Source organism: Mixophyes fleayi, chromosome 4 (genome assembly GCF_038048845.1).
Source record: "Mixophyes fleayi isolate aMixFle1 chromosome 4, aMixFle1.hap1, whole genome shotgun sequence".
NCBI classification, from domain to species: Eukaryota; Metazoa; Chordata; class Amphibia; order Anura; family Limnodynastidae; genus Mixophyes; species Mixophyes fleayi.
In genome coordinates, this window is record NC_134405.1 from 280,847,033 (window position 1) to 280,870,919 (window position 23,887).

The 23,887-nt window shown below is 39.9% G+C and overlaps 1 protein-coding gene across 1 annotated transcript in view; it reads left to right on the forward strand.

Moving 5' to 3' along the window:
- The window catches only part of LOC142152797 (RUN and FYVE domain-containing protein 1-like), a 183,454-nt gene that overhangs the window by 14,904 nt on the left and 144,663 nt on the right, over positions 1 to 23,887 (forward strand). The window contains exons 4-5 of the mRNA XM_075209791.1: positions 17,410 to 17,511; positions 22,373 to 22,496. Of these exons, the coding sequence (XP_075065892.1) occupies positions 17,410 to 17,511; positions 22,373 to 22,496 (226 nt within the window). The remainder of the gene's footprint in view (positions 1 to 17,409; positions 17,512 to 22,372; positions 22,497 to 23,887) is intronic.

Consider the following 23,887-nt stretch of genomic DNA (forward strand, 5'->3'; position numbering starts at 1 on the left):
AAAACACAAAAACTCCACAAAGAACAGTGCTATATGTGGAAAACTATACAAAAAAAACTTTGTTTTCATAAATTAAGCTATTCAATCTGAAATTGCCATGAAAAACAATTGCTACTTTATTAAAACATACCATTAAAAACACAGTGTATATAAATAAGCATTAATAATCATATTCACTAAAAAAGAAAGTATGTAAGGAACTAGTTAATCAGGCATGGTCAGTCAAGTGCAGCAAAAATAACAAATTTCAATTAATATTTAGCAGATTTCAGTGACTTTCTTATTGGGAACTAACCCGCTTCCCAAATGGAAGCTAGTAGTCTTTCCACCAAATAGTATATTATTATTATTATTATTATCATTTATTTGTTAGGCACCACAAGGTTTCCGCAGCGCCGTACATAATACAAACAGGAGACCATACAGGGTGACATAGTACAGAGCAATAAACACAAAGTACCAATACTTCAGAACTCCGGGCAGACATATGAGCGAAGATGGAGTAGAAGAACAGGTATGGAGACAGGAGGGGAGAGGGGCCCTGCTCATACGAGCTCACATCCTAAGGGAGGGTGGACAAACAGGCACAGGAGGGAGCCATTAAAGTAAGGGAGAGAAAGGCGGGGCTGGTGGAGAGAGGGGAGAACGAGAGAAGGATGTTTGCGAAGGTGCAACAAGGTAAGGGTTAAGTGGATTTTTGGTAGGCTTTGAGGAACAGGTGAGTTTTGAGTGCCCGTTTGAAGGAGCACAGACTGGGTGAGAGACGGATGGAGCGAGGGAGGTCGTTCCAGTGGAGGGGAGCAGCTCGGGAGAAGTCTTGGATTCTGGAGTGGGAAGACGTGATCAGAGTGGAGGAGAGGCGACGGTCATTGGCCGAGCGCAGGGAGCGGGCAGGGGTGTGAATGGTGAGGAGGTTGGAGATATAGGGGGCAGTAGACTGGGAGAGGGCTTTGTAAGTGGTGGTGAGAAGCTTGAAAAGGATCCTGTAGGGGAAGGGGAGCCAGTGTAAGGCAAGGCAGAGAGGGGAGGCGGAGGAGGAGCGGCGTGAGAGAAAGATGAGTCGGGCGGCCGCATTGAGAACAGAGCGAAGGGGGGCGAGGTGGGAGAGGGGGAGGCCAGTAAGGAGAAGGTTGCAGTAGTCGAGGCGGGAGATGACGAGAGCGTGTATGATGGTTGTGGTGGCATCTTGTGAGAGGAAGGGCCGGATGCGGGCAATGTTACGCAGCTGGAAGCGGCAGGTTTGGGCTAGAGATTGGATGTGGGGGACAAAGGAGAGAGAGGAGTCAAGGGTGACACCCAGGCAGCGGAGCTGGGTGACAGAGGAGATGGTTGAATTATTAACCACGATGGAGAGGTTGTGGTGAGAGGGGAGCCTGGGGGGAGGGAAGACAATTAGTTCAGTTTTAGAGATATTAATTTTGAGAAAGCGCGAGGACATCCAGGAGGAGATGGCAGAGAGGCAGTCAGATACACAAGAGAGGAGAGTGGGAGAGAGATCAGGAGAAGATACGTAGAGCTGAATGTCGTCAGCATAGAGGTGATACTGAAGACCGTAGGAGGAGATGAGAGTCCCGAGTGAGGCAGTGTAGAGCGAGAATAGTAGGGGGCTGAGAACAGAACCCTGGGGGACACCAACCGGGAGAGTGGAGGGGGTGGAGGCAGAGCCAGATGTGGAGACAGAGAAGGTGCGGTTGGCGAGATAAGAGCAGAACCAGGCATGGACAGAACCAGAGAGGCCAAGAGAGAGAAGAGTTTGCAGAAGGAGGGGGTGATCAACAGTGTCAAAGGCCGCAGAGAGGTCGAGGAGGATGAGTATGGAGAAGTGACCCCTGGATTTGGCTGAGAGGAGGTCGTTGGTGACTTTGGCCAGGGCGGTTTCGGTAGAGTGGAGGGGGCGGTAGCCAGATTGGAGAGGGTCGAGGAGGGAATTGTCTGAGAGGTAATTGGTGAGACGACAGCAGACTATCCGCTCAAGTAATTTGGAGGCGTAGGGGAGAAGTGAGATGGGGTGATAGTTGGCGAGGGAGGTGGGGTCAAGGTTGGGTTTTTTGAGGATAGGAGAGATGAGAGCATGTTTGAATGAGGAGGGTACAACACCTGAGGCGAGTGATAAGTTGAGTAGGTGTGCAAGGTAGGAGCAGGCAGTAGGAGAGAGAGAACGAAGGAGGTTAGAGGGGATGGGATCAAGCAGACAGGTGGAGGGTGGAGAGGAAAGAATAAGGGAGCGAACTTCATCGCCAGATGTGGGGTTGAAGGAGCACCAGAGTTGCGTGTTGGATGGGGGTGGGGCAATAAGGGCACCCCCATCCAACACGCATATGCACAATAATTGTGTCCATTAAGGATCTGAACTGAGCAGGTGGTTTTGTTTGTTTTTTAACACTTAAAGTCAGTTCAAATGTAATTGTGGACAGTAATTAATTCTTGAAATGTTAACTGTAAAGACTTAGAGAATACATACGATTTGGGTGGCCATCCATTGATCTCTCATTTGACCTTCGTTACAAAGGCAGTGGGTTCTCTCTAATTTGTTTTGTATTCAAGTCCTTTTGTGTGTGTGTCTGTGTATATGTAGTAATAAAACTAAAACCTTTTAATAATAATGAGGTTTCAAGGGTATGTTCATACGTGTAGGTTTTATTTTCAGTGGTTTGTGGATCACTATAAAATAGGCAGAAAACTTGGGTGTGGCTTGGTGGCCATTAGGATCGGTTGTGTCTGGGTTGAGCTCCTGCTCCTATACCCACAAAATCCCCCAACATCGGGTCTCAGAGCACCCTCACCCCACGCATTTGGGCATAATTGGACCCCTGTGAACCCTGGCGTGACACCCTTGTTAGATCCGTGGCTTGGATGCGTACACAGCACTTGGATTTGCGGCCCTCGGCACAGCAGAGACCTCCACGCTTCCATCTACATGAGAATGCCTGCAGGCATTGTCCACTGCCACCGAGACCACCTGCATTGGACGCCTTGCCCTGCCCGACACCCGGAAACACATCTCTGCCTGATAATCCACCTGGGCTTGAGAACGCCGGACCGGAAGTACAGACCTGGCAAGTGCAGCTTCCCATAACTGGTTTCCCGCTGGGGTCCCTCTGGCATGACTGCTGCATATGTAAAACTCCAGGGATTTTAGCTGTGAGTGCCGGTCCTGACGGCTGCCGGCACTTCACATCTCTGCACTGCTGCTGAGCTCGCCTGCTGGCTCCCCACACTAGTGCACCTGCTGTGCAGAACCCTCCCAGCACTTACCTCTTTAGTAACATGCATCAGGAATCTGTCAGCACTTCAAGTTATCGCCTGTTTTCTATGATCCTCACAAGGTCCCCTGACCCCATCATCTGGATCTCACCGAGGTACTGTCATAGTTTTACCTATATTTCAGGGCTCTGGCTTGGATTATACTACACACAGGCTCTGTCTTTGGAGCCCTTTACTGCCACCTAGTGGTTATTATCATGCACTGCCAGTAGAGTTTCCATGGTCGCTCATTTTTTCCCAAGTGTTTAAAAAAGCTTTCAAACCATCCCTTCTGGTGACACTCGTGACATCCTCACTAATATCAGGGGACTGTTTTCCAAGAGGGCCTATCCCCAAGCTCAGGACCCAGCTGGGTCCTTTGAAGAATACAAATTCGCATAGGCCTCTGCCTGGTCTTGAGGCTACAGACCGACCAATAATGTATCCGATCTAAAAGGTGTCTACAGCTGCCGCCCGCATGCATATTTTTCACCTCCTTTAGGAGAAGTTGACCCACGCTACATGCTATCAATGTGCTGAATACAATTCCTTTGTTTTCTCCTTTATTGGGCTATCTGAACAAAGCTGTTAGAGAGCTGCAATCACTTTGTTGGAACATAGATGTAAACATGGCCCCTAAAAGATCTAACCTGCCAAACCAGCTAAACAGTTACCTTTCTTTAAACCTGAAAAGTTGAATGCCTAAAGGAGCTGGTAACCGTGGCGACTCATTACCCAGATCTGCCTCGCCAGTCCCACCCGGGGATTCCTCAGCTCCAATTGATCCAGATGCCCTGATCACCTTTAAAATGATGCAGCATTTGTTATCTACCTTTAAAACAGACATACTTGCTGAAATGCATTCTTCTATCAACACACTTCAAGTGAAGGCGGAAGTGGTAGAGATTGGGAATAGGACGGACCATCTGGAGACCAATATGAAGGGGATGGTGGCCTCCCATAATGAGCTGATAACCTCGGATGAACAACTCGGAGCAGAATTGTCTATTTTGAGAGAAAAGTTGGCAGATGTGGAGGACAGATCCCGTTGAAACAATTTTAAAATACGGTGTATTCCAGAACAGGTTTCCAATGCCGACCTTCTGTATAGCGCAACAGATCTGTTTCGAAAGCTCTTGCCCACAGCCTCCACTCAGGACTTTTTTATTGATCGAATACACAGATTCCCTAAAGCCAGAAATGCGTCAGATACTCTGCCCCGAGACAACCTCATGCGCATACATTTCTTTCATGTAAAGGAGCGTATATTGAGAGCAACGAGGGAAGCAGAGGGTTTAGAAACTTTGCAAAACCTACAGCTGTTTCCAGACTTCTCACAAGCTACAGTAACCAAACATCGATTGTTACAGCCAGTCACCCAAATACTGAGAGAAAATTATATTCCCTACAGATACCCTACAGGTGGGGATTCCCAGTCAAACTCCTGGTCTACAGATCCAATAGGATGCATGTGTTCTCCACGGTGGAAGAGGGAGCAAAGATCTTGGAGTCCTGGAACATCCAATCTCCACAGCCTGGCCCTAAACCCCGGGATCAATCAAGTGGTGATTAGACCACATAGAGGAATTCTGGAATCAGGAAAATTACTTTTCTTCAGCATTTCATCGTCTTGCCTCGGCAGAGCTCGAGATGGACACTTCTTTTAGGGACTGCAACCTTATGATTAAGGGACGGCTCCACTGGACGTTTTCCCTAAAGTTCTGGCCATTTTAGCAAGATCACCATATGGAGAGTGACACAAATCTAGTCTCTTTATAATATTGTGTTGATTGTTTAGATGGGCTAGCCTCAAGCGAAGGGATCCTTATGTTTACGTCAATGTTATATCCTTTGGAATAGTACTTGTTGGGGTAACCTCCCCCACTATGGTGGTGTTTTGGGTTTTCTCTCTTATGTTCTTTTCCCAGGTTGCAGAGACGGCAGTCGACAGCAACAGTTCGTTCCAGACATCTCATTGGTTATCCTTGACTGCACTGCGATTATGGGTGCTCTAAATCTGTTAGTAAAACATGGGCTGGTGTCTGTGGGAGGGCTGTGGGAGGGGGCATAGCTTACCTTGTATAATGCAGATAGAGAGATGGTACAAGGTTAGAGGAAAGTTATATAATTAGTCTGTATTAAGTAGTGAACACAGAATTCATACTGATAATCTGAGAAGTTGGACTGACCAAGTGTTTAAACTCAAATGTCTCTCGTTCCAGTCTTGTTATTGTTTTTATTGTTTTTCATATGTTCGGTTATACCTATCCATGTATGCTGGTAATGGCGCATTGTGGCCCTAGCCATGCACCCCAGGTTAAGTATTTTGCCGGTTCCCTGTCCTTCTGGCAAATGGCTTGAATCTATGAATAGGGTTATTTTTGTTTCCCCATCCTATAGGGGGGTTCCTTCCCCCTCCCCTTTGTCCCTTTTCTTTTGTTCCCTTTCCCCTCTTTTTCCATCCGGAACACAACATCTTCTGCAACACTATCCCTCTATTTTGTTTGGTATTGGAGTTCTCTAGATGTATTATGTATCTATTATGTTACCTCTATAATTCTGTATATATCACGTTAGATAATGGTTAAGTTTCTATCTCTAAATGTGTTTTGTAGGTCGACCCAAGGCTTCCTTCCCCCTGGAAGGAAGCCTTGGGTCGACCTAGAAAAGGCCCATAATCCTGATTTTTCCCTTGGTTGATTTAGTGTGGGTTCCTCGTAACTGGAGACCTCAAGCTCATAACCTGCCTGCTCTTTCTAGGGACTCATTGATAGTGTGGGATCGACTATGTGAGGGGCCTGAGGGATTTTCCCGTCCCACGGCAAATGTCTAAATACAAGCTGTTGCCAGACAGATCACTGATTTAAACCTTTCAAGATGGGCATCTAGAGGGATTTTTAAGTTAGGGCAATTGTTTGAATCAGGTACACTTTCCTCCTCTTTTTACATTTGTGTGAGCAATACCACTTGCCTAGAAGGGACTTCTACAAATTCCTTCAACTTAGACACTGGCTGGCAGAGCCCTCACTCAAAGATCTCCTCCGGCTATATATCATGTGAATTGGGCAAAAAGTAGGAGCAGAGTTAGTATAACCACCTGGTACACTATTTTAACTTCGTAAGTTGATTGTGCCAAATCCAAAATACAACTTCAATGGGAGTTTGATCTCCGGGTAGATTTCTCCGAGGAGGAGTGGGAACATATCTTTCAAAACTTCAAATGTCTCAATCACACTGAAATGCTAGTTAAGCTTTTGAATAGACTGTATGTGACTCCTGAGAAGTTGCACTCCTGACATGCTGGCGTAATTGCTCTGTGAGAAGAGAGGAGAGGAGATATATTTCATATTTTTTGGTCCTGACCAATCTTGCAACCCCTGTGGTTAGATGTTTTTCATCTGTTGGAGATGGTCCTTGGAACCCATCCCCAGAGCTTGCCCTACTACACCACTATCCCCCCTCAATACCCTCCTGGGACAGATATGTGATGGGTAAAGTTTTTATCGCAACAAGAGCTGCCATAGCACAGGCCTGGAATCAACTGACTCCACCGACTTTGCCTAAGATTGTAGCAAAATTGAACTTCAGTTTCGAGATGGAGACTTTAGGAGTTCCGTATTCCTCGGCAGCCACCTCCCCACTATTGAAATGGCGTAGGTGGCATATTTATGTTATGAGGGAAGAGGGAGCTCCACCTCGCTCCCCCCATCAGCTGGACATGACTGGTCCTCCTGGGCCTTAATGTTTTTCTTTTATCTTAGAAGTTCACAGTGCTTAGATTATAATGGTCTGGTCTCCATACTGTATAAGAAGGCGTGACTTATGTTTATGGTTTTGAATTTTTACTCCATTAGCCAATTGGCTATACTTGTATTTGACTACTTCAGAGAGATGACTGTGTAGATTGTCTGTGTTTTATAATATATTGTTGTGTTCCATACCCACTATGTACCCCTTTCCCCCTGATATGTCTAACCTAAGCACTGTGTTCAGCCCCTGTGGTTAAATGTTTTTCATCTGTTGGAGATGGTCCTTGGATATCCAACAAACCCTTTCCCAGAGCTTGCCTTACTACACCACTATCCCCCCTCAATTCCCTCCTGGGACAGATATGTGATGGGTAAAGTTTTTTTATCGCAACAAGAGCTGCCATAGCACAGGCCTGGAAGCAACTGTCTCCACCCTCTGTCTAAAGACAAAAGGTTGACTTTAAAGACCCGTGCAGCAAATAATAATATAGTAATATGTCCAACTGATAAATGGGTGGGGAGCTATTGTCCTCCACGGTTACAAGGCGTACAATCAAGAGGTTAGAAGGCAGCTATTAGATGTAGATACTTCTTATCAAGGTTCTTATCAAACTCATGGTTGATAAGAACCTTGTGAACATGATAAAAACCAAGGTTGATGTCCTGATAGATATTGGTATTAAAAATGGATTGAAGAAGTGTTTAGTGAAAATCCAGTGTGCCCCATTATTTACACATAACCTAAAGTAAATAAGGCTATGACAAGCCTGCTGGGCCGCCCCATAATATACTACTTCAGAGAGATGACTGTGTAGATTGCCTGTGTTTTATAATATATTGTTTTGTTCCATACCCACTATGTACCCCTTTCCCCCTGATATGTCTAACCTAAGCACTGTGTTCAGCCCCTGTGGTTAAATGTTTTTCATCTGTTGGAGATGGTCCTTGCATATCCAACAAACCCTTTCCCAGAGCTTGCCCTACTACACCACTATCCCCCTCAATTCCCTCCTGGGACAGATATGTGATGGGTAAAGTTTTTTATCGCAACAAGAGCTGCCATAGCACATCGTACCGGAAAGCGGTATAATTCACGCATGTAACAACGAGGTAGATGTATCCCTCACCCCAGTCAAAACCAACGCGTTTCAACCTGGATGCGGCCTTTTTCAAGACACCTTGAAAAAGACCGCATCCAGGTTGAAACGCGTTGGTTTTAAACAGCTGAGTTATCGGGACTGTCGGGTACACGCATGGATGGATGGAATTGACTGGGGTGAGGGATACATCTACCTCGTTGTTAGATGCGTGAATTATACCGCTTTCTGGTACGAGCAATATGTATTGGAATTTTATATGATTGTTTTATAAAAGGTAATGCACCAGATTGGTTTTATTCTTCCTATTTTTGAGTGCAAATCACCAATGAGAACAATCTGAAAAAAGTGAAACATCGCTACATCCTCTGAGGGCTTGATTATTTCTACCTTTGAGTAAGCGCATACCCTATAGGGGACTTCCATAGAGTGGAAACACGGGTGTTGTGTGCATTATCAATATCTGGTACGGGCATATATTTATATAGGAGTGATTAGATCCAACATAATCACACTTATGCCAAACATACTTCACCATTAGTTTTTTTTCTGTGTTGTATATTTTCATATTTCAGAGTATTGAACTTTGGATATTGGTTCCATATGCTATATACATCCTTCTTACCAGTGTGTGTGAAGACAGCGCCTGATGTGTGTATCGATCTATATATGTTATGCTATTGTGAAGTTGTGGTGAACTTTTTTTGATACAAGCAGGGCGGCATATCTTAGTGGAGCACCACGGACACAGCTCATCATTGTTATACCTATGTTTACTACTAATGCCAGATACCAACAAGTACTTGATGATTTTTCTTCTGTATTACTCCAAATAGTCATGTTTACCTGTTGGCTTATTCATCTATTTGTTTACTTATTTGTACGACTATTACTGCTCTGGTCTCTGTTAATGGTTATTATTTAGAGCTCACAACCACTTGTGTTAAGAATTCATCTATACCTTCATGGTACGAATGATTTTTTTATTTTTTTTAGGAATTATTATTTGTTTTCAGATACAATACAATACAAAAAGCAATAATCATTTAACATCATATTTGTTTTGCTAAGTTTCATGTGTAAGTTTGAATGGGTCTGAAATGATAGCGGTCCTATGAATGGTTTTATATATTTGTGTAATATATTATATGGTGGTGGTATGTATTCGGGGGGATTCTGATTGGACTCCACATCATCCAGCTGTGACTTTCTACATTTTCCAGTCTCCCACTTAACTTCCTACCTTTTCTTCTGACTCTTCCCCTCCATTCCCCTTCCCCTATCCTCCGTTCCTCCGTCTCTCCCTCTCTCCCCTGTGTTCTCTGTCAGTCCACCCCTCCCCTTAGATTGTACGCTCCTTTGAGCAGTGCTTTCTCTCCTCCTGTCTTCACCACTTTTAACTCTGCTCGCCAGCTACCCTGCCTTCCTCCTCGAGGACCCTCTTCCCGCGTCCCCTCTCGCTCCCTTCTCTTCCCCCTGGGGGTCTCCCTCTCATCTGTGCCCTCCCTCCTAGGTGCTGTTGCTGGCTAACCTTCCCCTCTCCCCTCCCCTCTAGCTGTGCCTTGAGCTCACTGATTTACTGTGATTATTGTTTACTGTTCTGTGCTGTCTCACCTCGTATTGTAATCTTGTCTGTCTCTGTACGGCGCCGCGGACACCTAGTGGCGCCCTATAAATAAAAATTAATAATAATAATACATTTGAGTGGATAATATAGTTTGGGCAAAAAAAGGCTGGTTTACCCACAGTAGCGGTATGCATAAGTCTTTTTTTTATGTCTCATTATTGATCTATCTGGCTTATATATCTCTTTCTGCCAGTTCTTTGGGATAAATCTGTGCTTTAACTGCCCCATAATCAATTTCCACAAATATAAAACATCTAAGAATTTGTGATGGTAGTTGGAATTTATTGCTGTTGCACCATGGACAGAGTTGTTTAGAAGATCTACTGGAGTACCATCTCAGTTCACTTACGGGATTAGGTAAGTTTGACTCTCATTGCTGTTGCCCTCTACGTTCTTCCTTTGGTGATCTCTGCTGCCCCCTTGAACATGGAGAACAGCTGGCCAGGCTCTTGGGGGAGTAGTATAGTTATAATGGAAGCTACTGTAATGCAGTAGTTATACTGCAGATGAAACCTGACAGCCCAGGTTGATGAGCCAAAATTAATTAAAGCGCTGTATTGCATATCTTTTGCAGAAAGAGTGGGGGAAGCACATTTTCAATATTTAGAAGTGACATGCAGGGGTAGGCTGGGCTGAGGGGCAGGGGGGCATCTGACCCCCCGAGCCAGTCACATAATGGGCTATCTGGGGCTGGGTCACTTGGCCACCTGCATTGTTTTCCTTTAAAATGTTCCTAATAGGCTGCTGAGTCCAGTCTTGTTCCCCGGGCTAAAGTTTGCCAGCCCTCCCCTGGTGACATGTCAAGATAAGAGGCTTTTTTTGTAGGGAAAATAAAAATACTGGCAACAGAACTTGAGATATTTGGCTGGAGTATATTAGTAGAAGATGGGAACACTTATAGTTTTTCATTTTGTAGAGTTTATTATAGAAGAAAGACATAGTGGAAAAAAAAACAAAAGACAGTAAGCGGTATTCTGAGTGCTGTTGCATCACTATCCCTTTTCTTTTCTGTAAGGGTGTTTTTTTTGTTTTTTTTTTTATAGAAACAGCCCCTCTCATAAATTAGTAATGTAATATCCATAATTGAATTAAGGTTTTGAACAGAACCTTTTTTTGTATATTTAGTTCATAATTTGATATCTCTTTATATGTTGTAAAGAACCTGCACGGCTAAGATTTAACGTTAACTAAATATTTAAAAACTTGTGGAGAAAAGTTTGCGAGAAATCAGACTACTTGGATAAAATATATATACTAAACATGTCATTCCCTTGTCATGTACCATTAGCCTTTATTGAATAAACTAACAAACCAAACCACCCTGATTGAGCTCAGATAACAAAAGAAGGGACAGTATAACAAACAAATAAAACAAAATATACAATTTGGGTATATTAATGCCATTACATATACAGTATATGTGTTTAAAATCACAATCACATGAATTTACCAGTAGCATTTAAACACTATTCTGTGCTGTTTGGGGACACTGCCAATGACTAAATCCCCTGTCTGTTGCTTCCCTTTGCTCTCAGTTCTCTCCTCACATCTTAAAACTGTCTCTGTCACATGCTTCACTTACATAGTCCCACAAATCGGCTGGTCAACCACAAGACCTGCACAAACTGGACCCATATTCCTGAACACTTTCTTTAAAAGAATGTTACACTGCTTCTATAAATTTCGTAAATCGAAACCTGTGTAGCACTTGATATTATATGTCTTCTAAATTTTGTAATATAATGGGTTTTAGCTGAATCTGATATTCCATATCTTATTGTTCATCTAATAAGTTTAAAGTAAACCTTGTAAAGTGACTAACTGTCATGTGTGATTTAGAACAAGAAACCGGTCTTTGCTCAGAAATACTTTTATCCACACCATCATCAATACATTTAAATATTGTTCCAAATGTCCACCTATATGCTTTTTGCAAAGATCAATACGATAAGAAGCGCTTAAATGACCACATTTGGATAATCAATGTTATATAAGCCACCCATCCCATTGGTTGGGTTCTCTCCCAGCAGAGAAAACTGTGCCAAGGTGGCAGTTGTGTATAGCGAGGAGCAAAGAGAGCAGTCCATGACATTGAATCTTTTGTCCTGTGTTCACTGACTGCTATTTTCCTTCTATGGCTGTTAGGTGTATGGCTACAATACTGGGAACAGTTAGAGATGTTCGGGCTCGATTTTCAGAAAACTGAGCCCACCCGAACTTAATGGATCTGAGTAGGCTCGCGAGCCGGCACGGTACTTTCGCGTGTCCTTGGATCTGAATTGAGGCAAAATGTCATTGTTGCGTTGTCAGATCGGGCGGGTTTTGGATTCCATAATTACCTCTCTCCCCAGGAGATCCAGTCATTGCTTACACAGAAACATGGAGAGCAGTGTTCTTGTCAATCTCCAGTGCCATTGCTCAGTGCGATTGCTCATACAGAAACAGAAGGGGTAGCAGTGTTCTTCTTGTTACTTGACAGAAATTGACTGGAAATTACTGGAAATTAATGTTATTGAGGTTAATAATAATGTAGGTACAAAAAAAGAGCCAAATTATGGGATTTTAGAAAAAAATAGGGATCCAAAACCAAAACACATGAGGGCATTTTTGCCAAAACCAAAACACGACGTTAATCCAGATCCAAAACCAAAACACAGGGGTCAGTGAACATCTCTAGTAACAGTGCAGGTTCCCAGAGAGGAAGCCCCACAAAGTTCTATAGGGAGAAGTTCCCTTTCATTGTAGCCTGAAGGTAGATTACACCTTTTAAATAGTTTGCACTTACATCAAATGTATAGGAAAATAAAAAAAAGTTAATGTACAAAATATATATAAATTTCTCTCCATTGTAAGAAACCACTGGAGAATTATACAATATTCAGATGTCATTGATTGCTTCCAACCCCATATATCTAGTCAAAGTACTTTATCTAGCTTGGTGCATTGATAAAGATATCTGTAACATTGTAGGTATACTGGAACAACATTATTTTTTCCATCTTACAAATAATTTATAATATGCACCCCTTATTTCTAAGGATAACCAAGAGCTGTCAACAATATGCTGTGTAATACACAAAATTCTTAATCTAAGGATATGAGAGAAGCAAAAAAGAAGAGGCGAAAGGTATATAAATGGGCACTCAGGAGATGTAAATTATATGTCAATAATATATTTAACCTTTTATTGTTACAAAATTAAAAATAAAGTGTATCTTGAATAAGAAAAAGCTAGCAAAATAATTAAAAAAGGGGGAGTGATAAGTGAAATCACATCTCTTGAGTGCTCCTTTATATACTTTTCTCTTCTTTTTTGCTTCTCTCATATCCTTGGATTTCAACGTTTTAGGGCGCACCTCTTAGGCAATAATATAATTTCTATATCTCCTGGGTGGCTAAAATTTGATAGCCATTATATAGGGATGTAATACTAATTCCAAAGCTTAGTGCGGTTTCTCTTTCCTTCTATAAAATTCTTAATTTGTCAGATGCACCTATATTTGTGCTTTGCCCAGAATTTTTCACTACAGTAAATTCTGCTGAGCAGTGGATAGGTTGAGACAGTCCATAGGTGTGCTTTTTTATATCTAAGATAAGACAAAACCAAAATTGTTGCTTGCAACATTGCTACCTGAATCACATAATTGTAGGTTCGCAGAATATTTCCATGCTACAAACAGGTATTTTTTTTATTGCCTAATTTCAAGGTGGTTTTAAGACAGATTTGTAATGCTTGGACACATCCGTACCTTGCCTGCACTGGAACTAATTGTCATTTTAAAACTTAAAAAAGAAGCTTTTAACCTTTACAGTACACATTATTTTGGCATTATAAATGTAAAACAAAGTCAGCACTTTGGGTCTTTGCTGAGGCATAATTTGTATGTATGAATGTTGAAGACATTGCCTTAAATATACAGTCCCCTTGGCCTCTCACCTCTGCCTAGTGAGTAAAAGTTAATCCCTGCTGCATTATTATTGGAAGACTTGACCAACTGCTGTTATTTATAATGTAATAATGAGTGGCCATAGTGGCCTGATATACAGTGGTAGACAATACCGACACTTTTCCCTCTGCTTTAATTGTAAAACTATCAATTTCCGTTCACTTACATTACCATTACATTTTCCATGCCGCCATTTTTAAATTTCAACTTCGGCCACTGATAATAACATTATTGTTATCTTGCTTCCATTGACCTAAACCTGCAAAATATGGACTACCTGTTTTGTGAGTCTCAATATCAAGCTCCTCATCCCATTTTAAAGGTCCTTTTAAGTTTATTGGTAATAAAACTTTATGTATAGCAAATAAAGAAAGTAATTGAAGCTTCTTTTTCGTTTGAGTTGTGGACTGCTTTTTGCAAGACACTCCTCAGATGGCTCGATAGTAAGTCGTTCCCCTCTTGCAGCTGACGGAAGAATTTAGAATTGATCTACTGTTGATTCCTCTTGTGTCAGCCCCAGCCATCCAACCAGCCACGCTTGACACATGGATCAACATCTTGAAATTAAAAATGATATTCCTTTCCAAAAGAGAAAAATGATTTGTTACGGTGTCACTAGATATTGCATATCTTCACATTTCTGGAATCACTACTGTTTTGCAACTTGGAAACCAATAAATAGGGAGGGCATTTTATTTTACTTTCCTTGTTGATGGCAACTTTTAATTTTGTTTGCTAATCAAAATCGGTTGAGTACTCTAGAATTTGAATCTGCGATTTGGTAATATAGCTATGAGTAGACTAATATTAAATTGTTCTGAAAGCTGCACGCCCCTCTGTTTTTAATGTCAACACCTTAATGTTAAAAGTTAGGTATATTAAAGGTTTATATCAGTAGCAGTTGATGCAGCATGAACATCCAGCAGGCAGTTATGGTTGTTGTGCGGGGTTAGTTTATTATTAAACTCGACCTGTTGGCTTTCTTGTGTGTTCAAAAATGTGTTATTAAAAACAAAATAAAAAGCATTGATTCAGTTGCGGTCCATGTGGTGTGTGGATATGGCGTTGTGCACACTGCCGGCAATTACGGTAGGGATCTCTGCTCATCTTTCCTCACGAATGCAGCCATAACATTGACGCATAGTGTCTCCGGGAACATTACAGAGACGCCTCGCGCTGAATTGAATTTCTGCTTGAGTTCTTTTTTTTTTTTTTTTTTTTTTTGTCTGATTTCATTTCTATGCTATATTGCAGCATCTGTGATATGATATATGCATGGGTGTTATAGACAGCGCTGGCTTTGGTAATCACTGCTGTACATGCTTACACTCCCATCCCCCAATCACTACTAATTTTGTAAGTGATGGGCTTGCAGGAATTCCTTGGAAGGATTGACCATCAGCATAATTGGTACCTTCTACTGAGAAATTCAAAACAGTGGATATCCACAGAAGTATCCTGGAGACCCCAGAAAAAAATCTAAAATCTAGTAGGGAAAGATTGTTTTTTTAATATCTTGGTAACAGCACTATAATGCAATGGAGAAAAGCCACTTAAAAAATGCAGCATGATGTGAAACAGTGTCAGAGTCAGAAAGGCGTTTAGCCTTAAAAATAAACATTTATTCACAAGTAGCACCTCAACAGCAGGCATTTTGTTGCACTGTAGCTACAAAGTAATCAAGTAGCCTTGAGCTTCTAAATTCTCCTCTCTTCCTTCTGCATCTTTTCACATGGGACAAATCCTGTTTCTCTGAAGGGGCAAAGAGCCAGTATTGGAAGGAAAATTGAAAACCCACTACAAAGAAAAAGAAGAAAATCATAGTACACAGACATTATGTTTTCTTACTTTAAAGCACACTTGCATCAGTATTTTGATTGTATATTTCAGTTAAGTCCTCACATTTCATGTCCTCTTTTGTTCGCAGTGTTGATGGTCTACCTAAATATTCGAGCAAGCCCAGAGCAAAGGTGGCCTCTTGCAATCGCAAAATAAAACGTCCTCTACTTTTCAGCTTTATTCAGTTTGGAGATAAATGTGACCAAGACAGAGATCTTAGAATGTCTTCAGCCCTCTAAAGAGGAAACCGCTCTTAGAGCTTACATTTCCCGTCAGTTGATGTTCCATTCGGATTACATAAACCCTAATCTTGACAAAAATGATCTAACCTCATGGAGTTGGTCTGCTTAGCTCCTGGGTTAGTCAAAGTACCTCGATAAAGATGAATATCCTTCTGAAGTTATTACCTTTTCCATGCTTCACCTATTAGAGTTCCTGACAAAATCCTCTCTTCCCCGAAGATGTGATGCAGGTTTTCTGGTCATGCAAAAGAGGGCAAATCCATGCCCGCGTTTTCCAAAGATCTACAGGTTCAGATAGCCTGGGCATCTTGGTTGGCACCATGTGTCCGATAACATCCCCCCCCAGGTACAAACATCAGGTGGGTCCCCAATTAGGAAATCTTCTTTTGGATCGGCCTGACCCTGAAACAATCTTAAGTGCCCTTATTCCCTTCTCACATGACAGCTAGAATTGGATTCGAACCTCGCAGTGCCCCCAGACTCAGTATAGTGGCCTGACAAGTTGCGTTATCCTTTATCAGCCTATGTATCAAAGAGAGTACTTACACATTGCTCTATCTGAGGTGCTACATTCCAAACAAGCTTCACTTCATCCTTTCAGATTCTTCTAATGCTTGCTGGAAAAACTGTAACCAGCCAGGGTCTTTGATGCATATCTGATTGAGTTGCCCTAATATTCAGCCGCTTTGGAAGGACATTCTAATTTTATTAGTCTGAGTCATTGAGACCCTAAGTATATTTTCCTCCCCCTGCTAATCTCAAACGTCCTCAATCATGCTTGTAAGATTCCCAGGCACATCCTAAGTGCAGCTACATGCCGTAACTTTAGGATGTAAGCTTCACGAGCTGAGCCCTCTTTCCTCGTTTTCGCTTTCTACTATTCCATTACCTCTAGGCCTCCTTCTCTAGCCCTTTCTTCTTGAGCCCAGACCTACTTCACATTGGACATTACTATCACTCTCACTCACTGTCCCATAAATTACTTAATTTGCATTACCAAGTTATCTGTGTGTAACTTGTTTAATCAGTATGTCTGGTCCTTTTATGCTTTTGTCTTTCATGTATTGTGTAATAATTGTTTATTGTATACTACTGTAAATGTATTGTATGCTACTGGAGACCTTTTGTGGCACTATATAAATTAAATATAATAATAATAGTGGTCACTTTGAAATAACCTCATTTACTAAGATTATGTAGGTCTGCAATTGTATCTGGTGTGCATACCAAATGGAACATATCACAAGTATCCTGAGAAACCTCTCTCTAATCCTATCTTCCTGCCCCACCTTTCTACTTTATAAGGAAAACCAACATCGTTAGCTCAGGCTAGTATGTTCTAGTGTCTCTCTCTGTTTTGTACGATCATAGCTTATTCTATTAAGTTGTATTGTATCTTACAGCTTTTCATATGTTCTCGTGATACTCTGTTATTATGCTTTTGAAGCTGTTAATTAACAGTTTAAAAAAATAAACAAATACAGCATTACTGGTCTATGTAAACCAATGAATGACCTTTTATTGACACAGTAATCACCTGTACTGGTATTGAAGCCATTGGTGCTTAAGGACCTTCAGTTTCTATATGTAGTATCATAGATATTTCAAGTAAAGGCATTTTTGTAATTTTCATTAAGAATTACATTTCATTTTTTTTCTTTTAAGGACATCTGTTGGAAGAGGGAGAGCTTGGTTACACCTTTCATTAATGCAAAAGAAGTTAGCGGATTACTTGCAACTTCTTATAGACCACAAGGATCTTCTAAGGTATTGTAGACCTGCAAAAATAAAGAAAAAAAAAAAGGTGCTTCAATTCGGATAACAGCCCATTTTGCATAGCCTGGTTATGTTATTTAATGAACTGTGATGTACTTTTTATGTTCTGTAGGAAGACATTGTGTATAAAGAGAAGAAATAGTGTTTCATTATTGCTAAAATACAGTTACTGTATTTTTTGGGCTATCAAGATATATGTTTAAGACTTTTATGGTCCTAATACATGTTTCCAACCATACATAAATGTATCAGTTTTGTTATATCAGCCCTTCTTGCTTTCCCCAGTTTATGTGGAACTTCACTTTATCAATGTAATAATTGTTATTTTCTGCGTTTTTATGGACCTTATATCAGCCTTTTATGTATTCCCAGTAATCAGGGGTGATTAATATTTCTTTGTGCATTATTCACAGACATCATATCAGCTTAACATATATTCTCAGTAGTCAATGCAACTCTTACAAGCGTGTTGTGGAATGTAACTTTATGCTTTTATTATTTCAGTAGTTTGTTTGATATCAAATTTAAATTATGTGTTTGATCCAATATATCTTGAGTGGATTCATTCCTCCATTAAACATCTTTTAATAATTGCCATGAGATATCCTTTAATCATTACGTTTATTTCACTTCAAAATTTTTCATGAATCCCCTCAATAATATTGTGATCTCTTTCTAATGTTAGAATGTATCTGTTATTCTCCTACTTGAGATGATTAGATACATTGTAACTATCCCCTGTTAGCTGATTTCATGTCTGACACATTTATTGTATTGTCACCCCTTTATATATGCACACCACTAAAGATCTGATATTTACTATCCCTTATTCATTCCTCCACTAATGATGGCTAATTATATTACCATTACCTGGTTTCGTACCCAATATTGTAACATATCATTTAATTTGTTAGCCACTATTACTACAGCGGGTCCTCTGGTGCTATTACGCATCTTTAACTAAATCAGATTTAATGTGTGTCCCTCACATGACTGTCCTAATGTCATGCTCTCCTGTAGGAGGTGGGGTATGCAAAAGTGGCCAAGTAGTGACCAAGTCATATCAATGGTGTATGTGTTTCACTTTTAAAACCTGGCGCACATGACATACACATGCTGCATTTTAATTGGTTGACATTTAACTATGTTTCGCTGCTTTTGGTTTTGTATCATGGCTTTTATACCTCCCAATTGTCTTGGTTCAAAACGCTCATAAAAGTGGGTGGAGTTTAGAGTGAGGGGAAAATAGGTGTTTCAGAGTGGGATTGGAAGTATCAGGGCAGGCTTATTTTGCCACAAAAGTCTAAATGTTAGGAGTTATGAATATCCACTTTAATTTGAATGTTCAAATATGAAGCATGAAATATGCATGCTATGCAGCTGAGCTGCATGCCTTATTTCTATTTTATTTATAAAATATTATAAAGTGTGAAATAGTGATCTCCGCTCCTACTAATTGCTGCTGTACTGTTCTAAAGGAAACACATACACAATCTATTTTTTTTTATGTCTACTCATGTCCAGATCAGCCATGTAAACCCTGGCACACGTGAAATGTTGCCTCTTTACACTGCAGGTAGTTTACACACAAACACTATTTGTTTGCATAGTAAAAACTGCATCATGCATATGTTATAGATGCAGTGCAGCCACGCAGCATGTGGATTTTATGTGTGCACAGATTTACATGGTTGATATGGTAATCGCTATGTAGGCCCTTATATTGAAGTCAACTTCTGTATCTCATGTAATTTAAAGGATTAATGTGGCTAATCTAATGGTAAAATGCAGCTGTAACTCCCAATTAAGAAAATTGTTATTTTTGTAATCTGAAGTGTCACCATTCTGAATTCCAGTTTTTCTTTACCTGATTTATCAGAAACTGTGTGAGTAGATGAATTACAGATTACTAGGACCAATTATGGTAAAAAAAATTGTGCATTATTACAAAAAAATATAAAAATATTTTTGGCCATGACTGCAATCATTTTGTGTAGGAGTTTATCAGTACTTATCATACTTATCCCACTCCTCTTACAACACTGCTTCAGTTCATTGGTGTTTGATGATCCTTGTTTATTTATAGTTCTCTTAAAAGGTCCTGCCACCGCTTCTCAATGGGGAGGCAGCCAGAACTTGGACTTGGCCGATCAAAAACCTCTTCCTTTTCAGTTGTAGATATTCTGGTGTTATCCCTGTCCTACTGCAGGATTATATATAAAGGGATGGTGCCGATATAGAAAAGTATTGCTGGATGATGTGCTTAAACCATACAGTGGAGATTGCATAAAAACATACAGTCAGTATACATGTGCATGTTAATCTTTATTCACATGGGCCTGATTCATTAAGGAAAGTTAAGCAAAAGTAAAGAATACCCAATTCATATGAATGGTCCCAGGTCTAATTCCCAGGTCCTCAGGCTTTTGGTGGGGTAATTCCCGGGTCTACTCCAGGAAGCCTGCACTCTCACCAGACTGTACAGAAAAAAGGGGGAGTAGTTATCGCACTAGGATTAGAACCATCCTCATTTAAGACCAATCCAATATTGTATCAAAAAAATATGTCCTGAGGGGGTGCCCTTCCAATATAAGATCAAACTCTTAGAAAAAAAGACCCAAGTATGGTCACAGTATATGTGTGGAAGGCACTCCAGTTCACTAAATACAATAAATGGGAGACATTTTTTTTTATATAATGTTCCCAACTAAATGATCCTTAAAAATTCATATTTATTGGGAAAAATAAGCTTTTATTATACAAATCACAAATAGGCGAAATATTTAAAAACATAAAGAGATGAAAGGTATAGAGAAAAGATATTAAACATTTTTTTTATTTATTTATTCAGACCTTGGAATGTATTGGCCGTGTATATTTTATCTGACAATGAGACATTAAATAGTTAAATATATCAAGCTTAATGCACCTCAATATACTCAGATATATCACAGATTATATCAAATTCACATGCATATTAAGCCCTCATATATATTTAGAGCCAGATATTATTCCCCAAAGTGCATGTATCATTATAGTTGGGGATATGGACAAATAGATGGTAATTAATATGTCCAATGTCCCTTTTTTAGCTAAAGAATCATTTATTATTATATTCTAGAGTTCCTGGGAGAATTTTCCTCTAGTTACTATATAAGTGACCTCATCATCTCATGATTTATAGTAACTATAATACCAACATAAATATGTCTAATCGTGACGGTAATGGTACCCAGTGGTACATATGATACTAGAGATCAATAAAATAATATCTGTTGGTATGTTAATATTGCTTCATAGATATATATTCCTGCCACGGATCTAGATGTAATACTAATGTATTTTATTGATCATCTGATAATATCTAGATTATACTGCCACCTTAGCATTGTTGAATAATGCCTTGCTTAAAATCTATGTGACAGTTTAATCTCTATCGCTCTTATACTACTGAGATCTCCAGCTGTATGTCTGCTGCATATGTTGGGCGTTATTATAATAACATCTTAGTATTCCCTATGGTGCCCTATCATACTACTGAGATCTCCAGCTGTATGTCAGCTGCATATATTTGACTGTATTTTTTTACAGCACATTGGTATTTCCCTATAGTTCCATATCATACACTGGCTAATTTCCAATGTAGATTGATACATCTATCTGTCACTCATACTGTAATACTTATTAGCCCCCTTATAACTGATATATGGCTAATAGCATCGATTACCGAGAGTCGAGGCTGAACAGCAGCCGTCGGCCAGTACTTCCGGGTCTGTGACGTCACCACGCCCGACGTACATTTCGCCTTAAGCTTGTTCACACAGGGTGACTCTCACCAGCCACAATGTTATAGTAAAAAAAAAAAATAACAAAAAGAAAAAACATCCCAAGAGGAGCAATATTCTGGGTTCATATACCCGGGATATTGCCTGGGCGGCAGTATGAAAGCAGTATAAGTAAGGCAAAACCATGTTGCATTGGAGGGAGAGATAAACTTAAAATGTGATGGCAGATTTATAGTTTGGGTAGGGCATGTCCTAGATCAACTTTAAATTTCAATTTTCAGATAAGCTATCAAGTATTTGTGTGCTACATGAAAAAACAGCCAGTATTTTTCTTATGTGCAAAATAATAAACTAATATGCACCCCTTGCATTGTAACATGGTTTTGTCCAGAAAACTTGAATAAGAAAACTTATTTTACAATTTTTTGCTTAACTTACCTTAGTGAATCAAGCCCATTGTGTGGATACTTTAAGGCTTAACCGCTCATGGATTGCCTATATCTAAGCAGTCCATTACATTTAAAAAAATAAACGAAACATTTTACACCTCTTATTTACTCTTAAATTTGTCTAATCTATATCTGAATAGATTATCGAAGCTGCACAAAATATTCTTTAGGGAGCGCTTACTTTCTTGCTATTACTGCTGGATAAACATATCTTTCCTTTTAGACCACAAGTAATATCCCTAATGAAAACATTTCTTTACTGCAGATCCGTTTTAACTCTTGAGTTGCCATTTGCTATTTGTATATTGTTTCAAAATAGATCATATAATGTTCTTTTTTTTATTTTTATGTTTTGTGCTCATCAAGGTTTTAAAACATTTCTCTACACTTTTATGTAATTTAATATATAAATGTTTCAATACTTGTATATTTTTGTAATGTTTTAATGCCTCACGGTATATACATGTTTAATATTATTTTGCTTGTTTTAACATTTTACATTTTGTTGTCTTCTAGTCTTAAAAATGTGAAATCTGTTTTCAGTCTACATATTTATTTGCATGCAATCCGTCAATTTATTACTTAAAATACCATTTTTTGTTTGTTTTCTTGAACTAGTGATTTTTATGAGCATGAAGCTTTAATGATGGAGGAAGAAGGAGCTGTGATTGTTGGTCTTCTTGTGGGACTCAACATGATTGATGCCAATTTGTGCCTTAAAGGAGAAGATTTGGACTCTCAGGTAAGAGTACTAAAAAAAATAAAAGGCTGCTATTCCAGGGGGTAAATGTATCAAGCTGAGAGTTTTCCGGCAGGTTTCAAAAGTGGAGATGTTGCCTATAGTCTATACCCTAATACAAGTGATATAAAAAAATGACTTAATAAATATTATGTATGAGTAATTATGGTCGACTTGGTGCGGTGTAAAACTATTATTCTATTATTAGCCTATAGCAACCAATCAGATTCTAGCTATCATTTTGTAGAATGTACTAAATAAATGATAGCTAGAATCTGATTATGTTTGCAAACCCGCCGGAAAACTCTCAGCTTGATACATTTACCCCCATGTCTTTTGTAGATTTACTAAAAATCATGTTTTGTGGCGGAACACCTGGAATGATATAATTCGTTATTTGGATATCACTGACAATAACTGTTAGGCGCCAAGTACATATAGAATATAAACTTAGTGTCAGGGACATCCTCTGCGTCCATTCCGGGTCTTCAGTACCGTGAGAAGCCATGTAGGGGCCTGGAGCTCCCTCTTTGTCTTGCCGTGAAATGTGATGGGTATTTCTGTAGTATTACTTTTTGTGTTTCTAGCCTAGGCTTTCTGAATGGTTGATTTAAGTAAGTTCAAACGTTTTGCAATAGGATGAATAAAGAATTTGCAGGTAAGTTGAAGCTCTGGGTAGCTGACCACTCAGATTAAGGCATGTGGACAATTTAAATAGATTGTTAGGAGAGACTGAAGAAACAGAGAAACACTATAACGATAAAGGACTTTCAAGACTCTTTAAAAACACTTTATTATTTCTACTACTACTGGTTCATGGGAGCTTCATAAGATTGACATCCACATACAACGCTAAATACTTAATGACGATTATTGGTGGAACTTTTCAGTTGGTCTTAAGCATTCCTTTGAGTGGTGAGATTGATAGTCAGCGGGATTAAAAACTGCTTCATATTAAAGCTAATTTTACAAAGAGACTTGGTCTGGTTCCATATTCTCAGACGTTTCTGAAATAATGGCTCCTATGGGCCTGAGTCAGTAAGGAAAGTAAGGCAAATAAAGGAGTAAATGTTCTCCAGGACAAACCATGTTACAATGCTAGGGGTGCAAATTAGTTTATTATTGTGCACACAAGTTAAATTCTGGCTGTTTTTTAATCTAGCACACAAATACTTGATAGCTTTATTATTACACTGAAATTTAAAGTTGATCTAGGACATGCCCTATCTTTAAATCTCTCGCCACAATTTAATTTCCTCCTCCTACAATGCAACATGGTTTTGCCTAGGTGCAAAGTTACTCCTTTTTCTGCTTTGCTCACCTTAATGACTCAGGCCCTTTATTTATGTGTCAGCCACATTTATAAATTGAGCTTAGTAGAAATATTTTTTAAA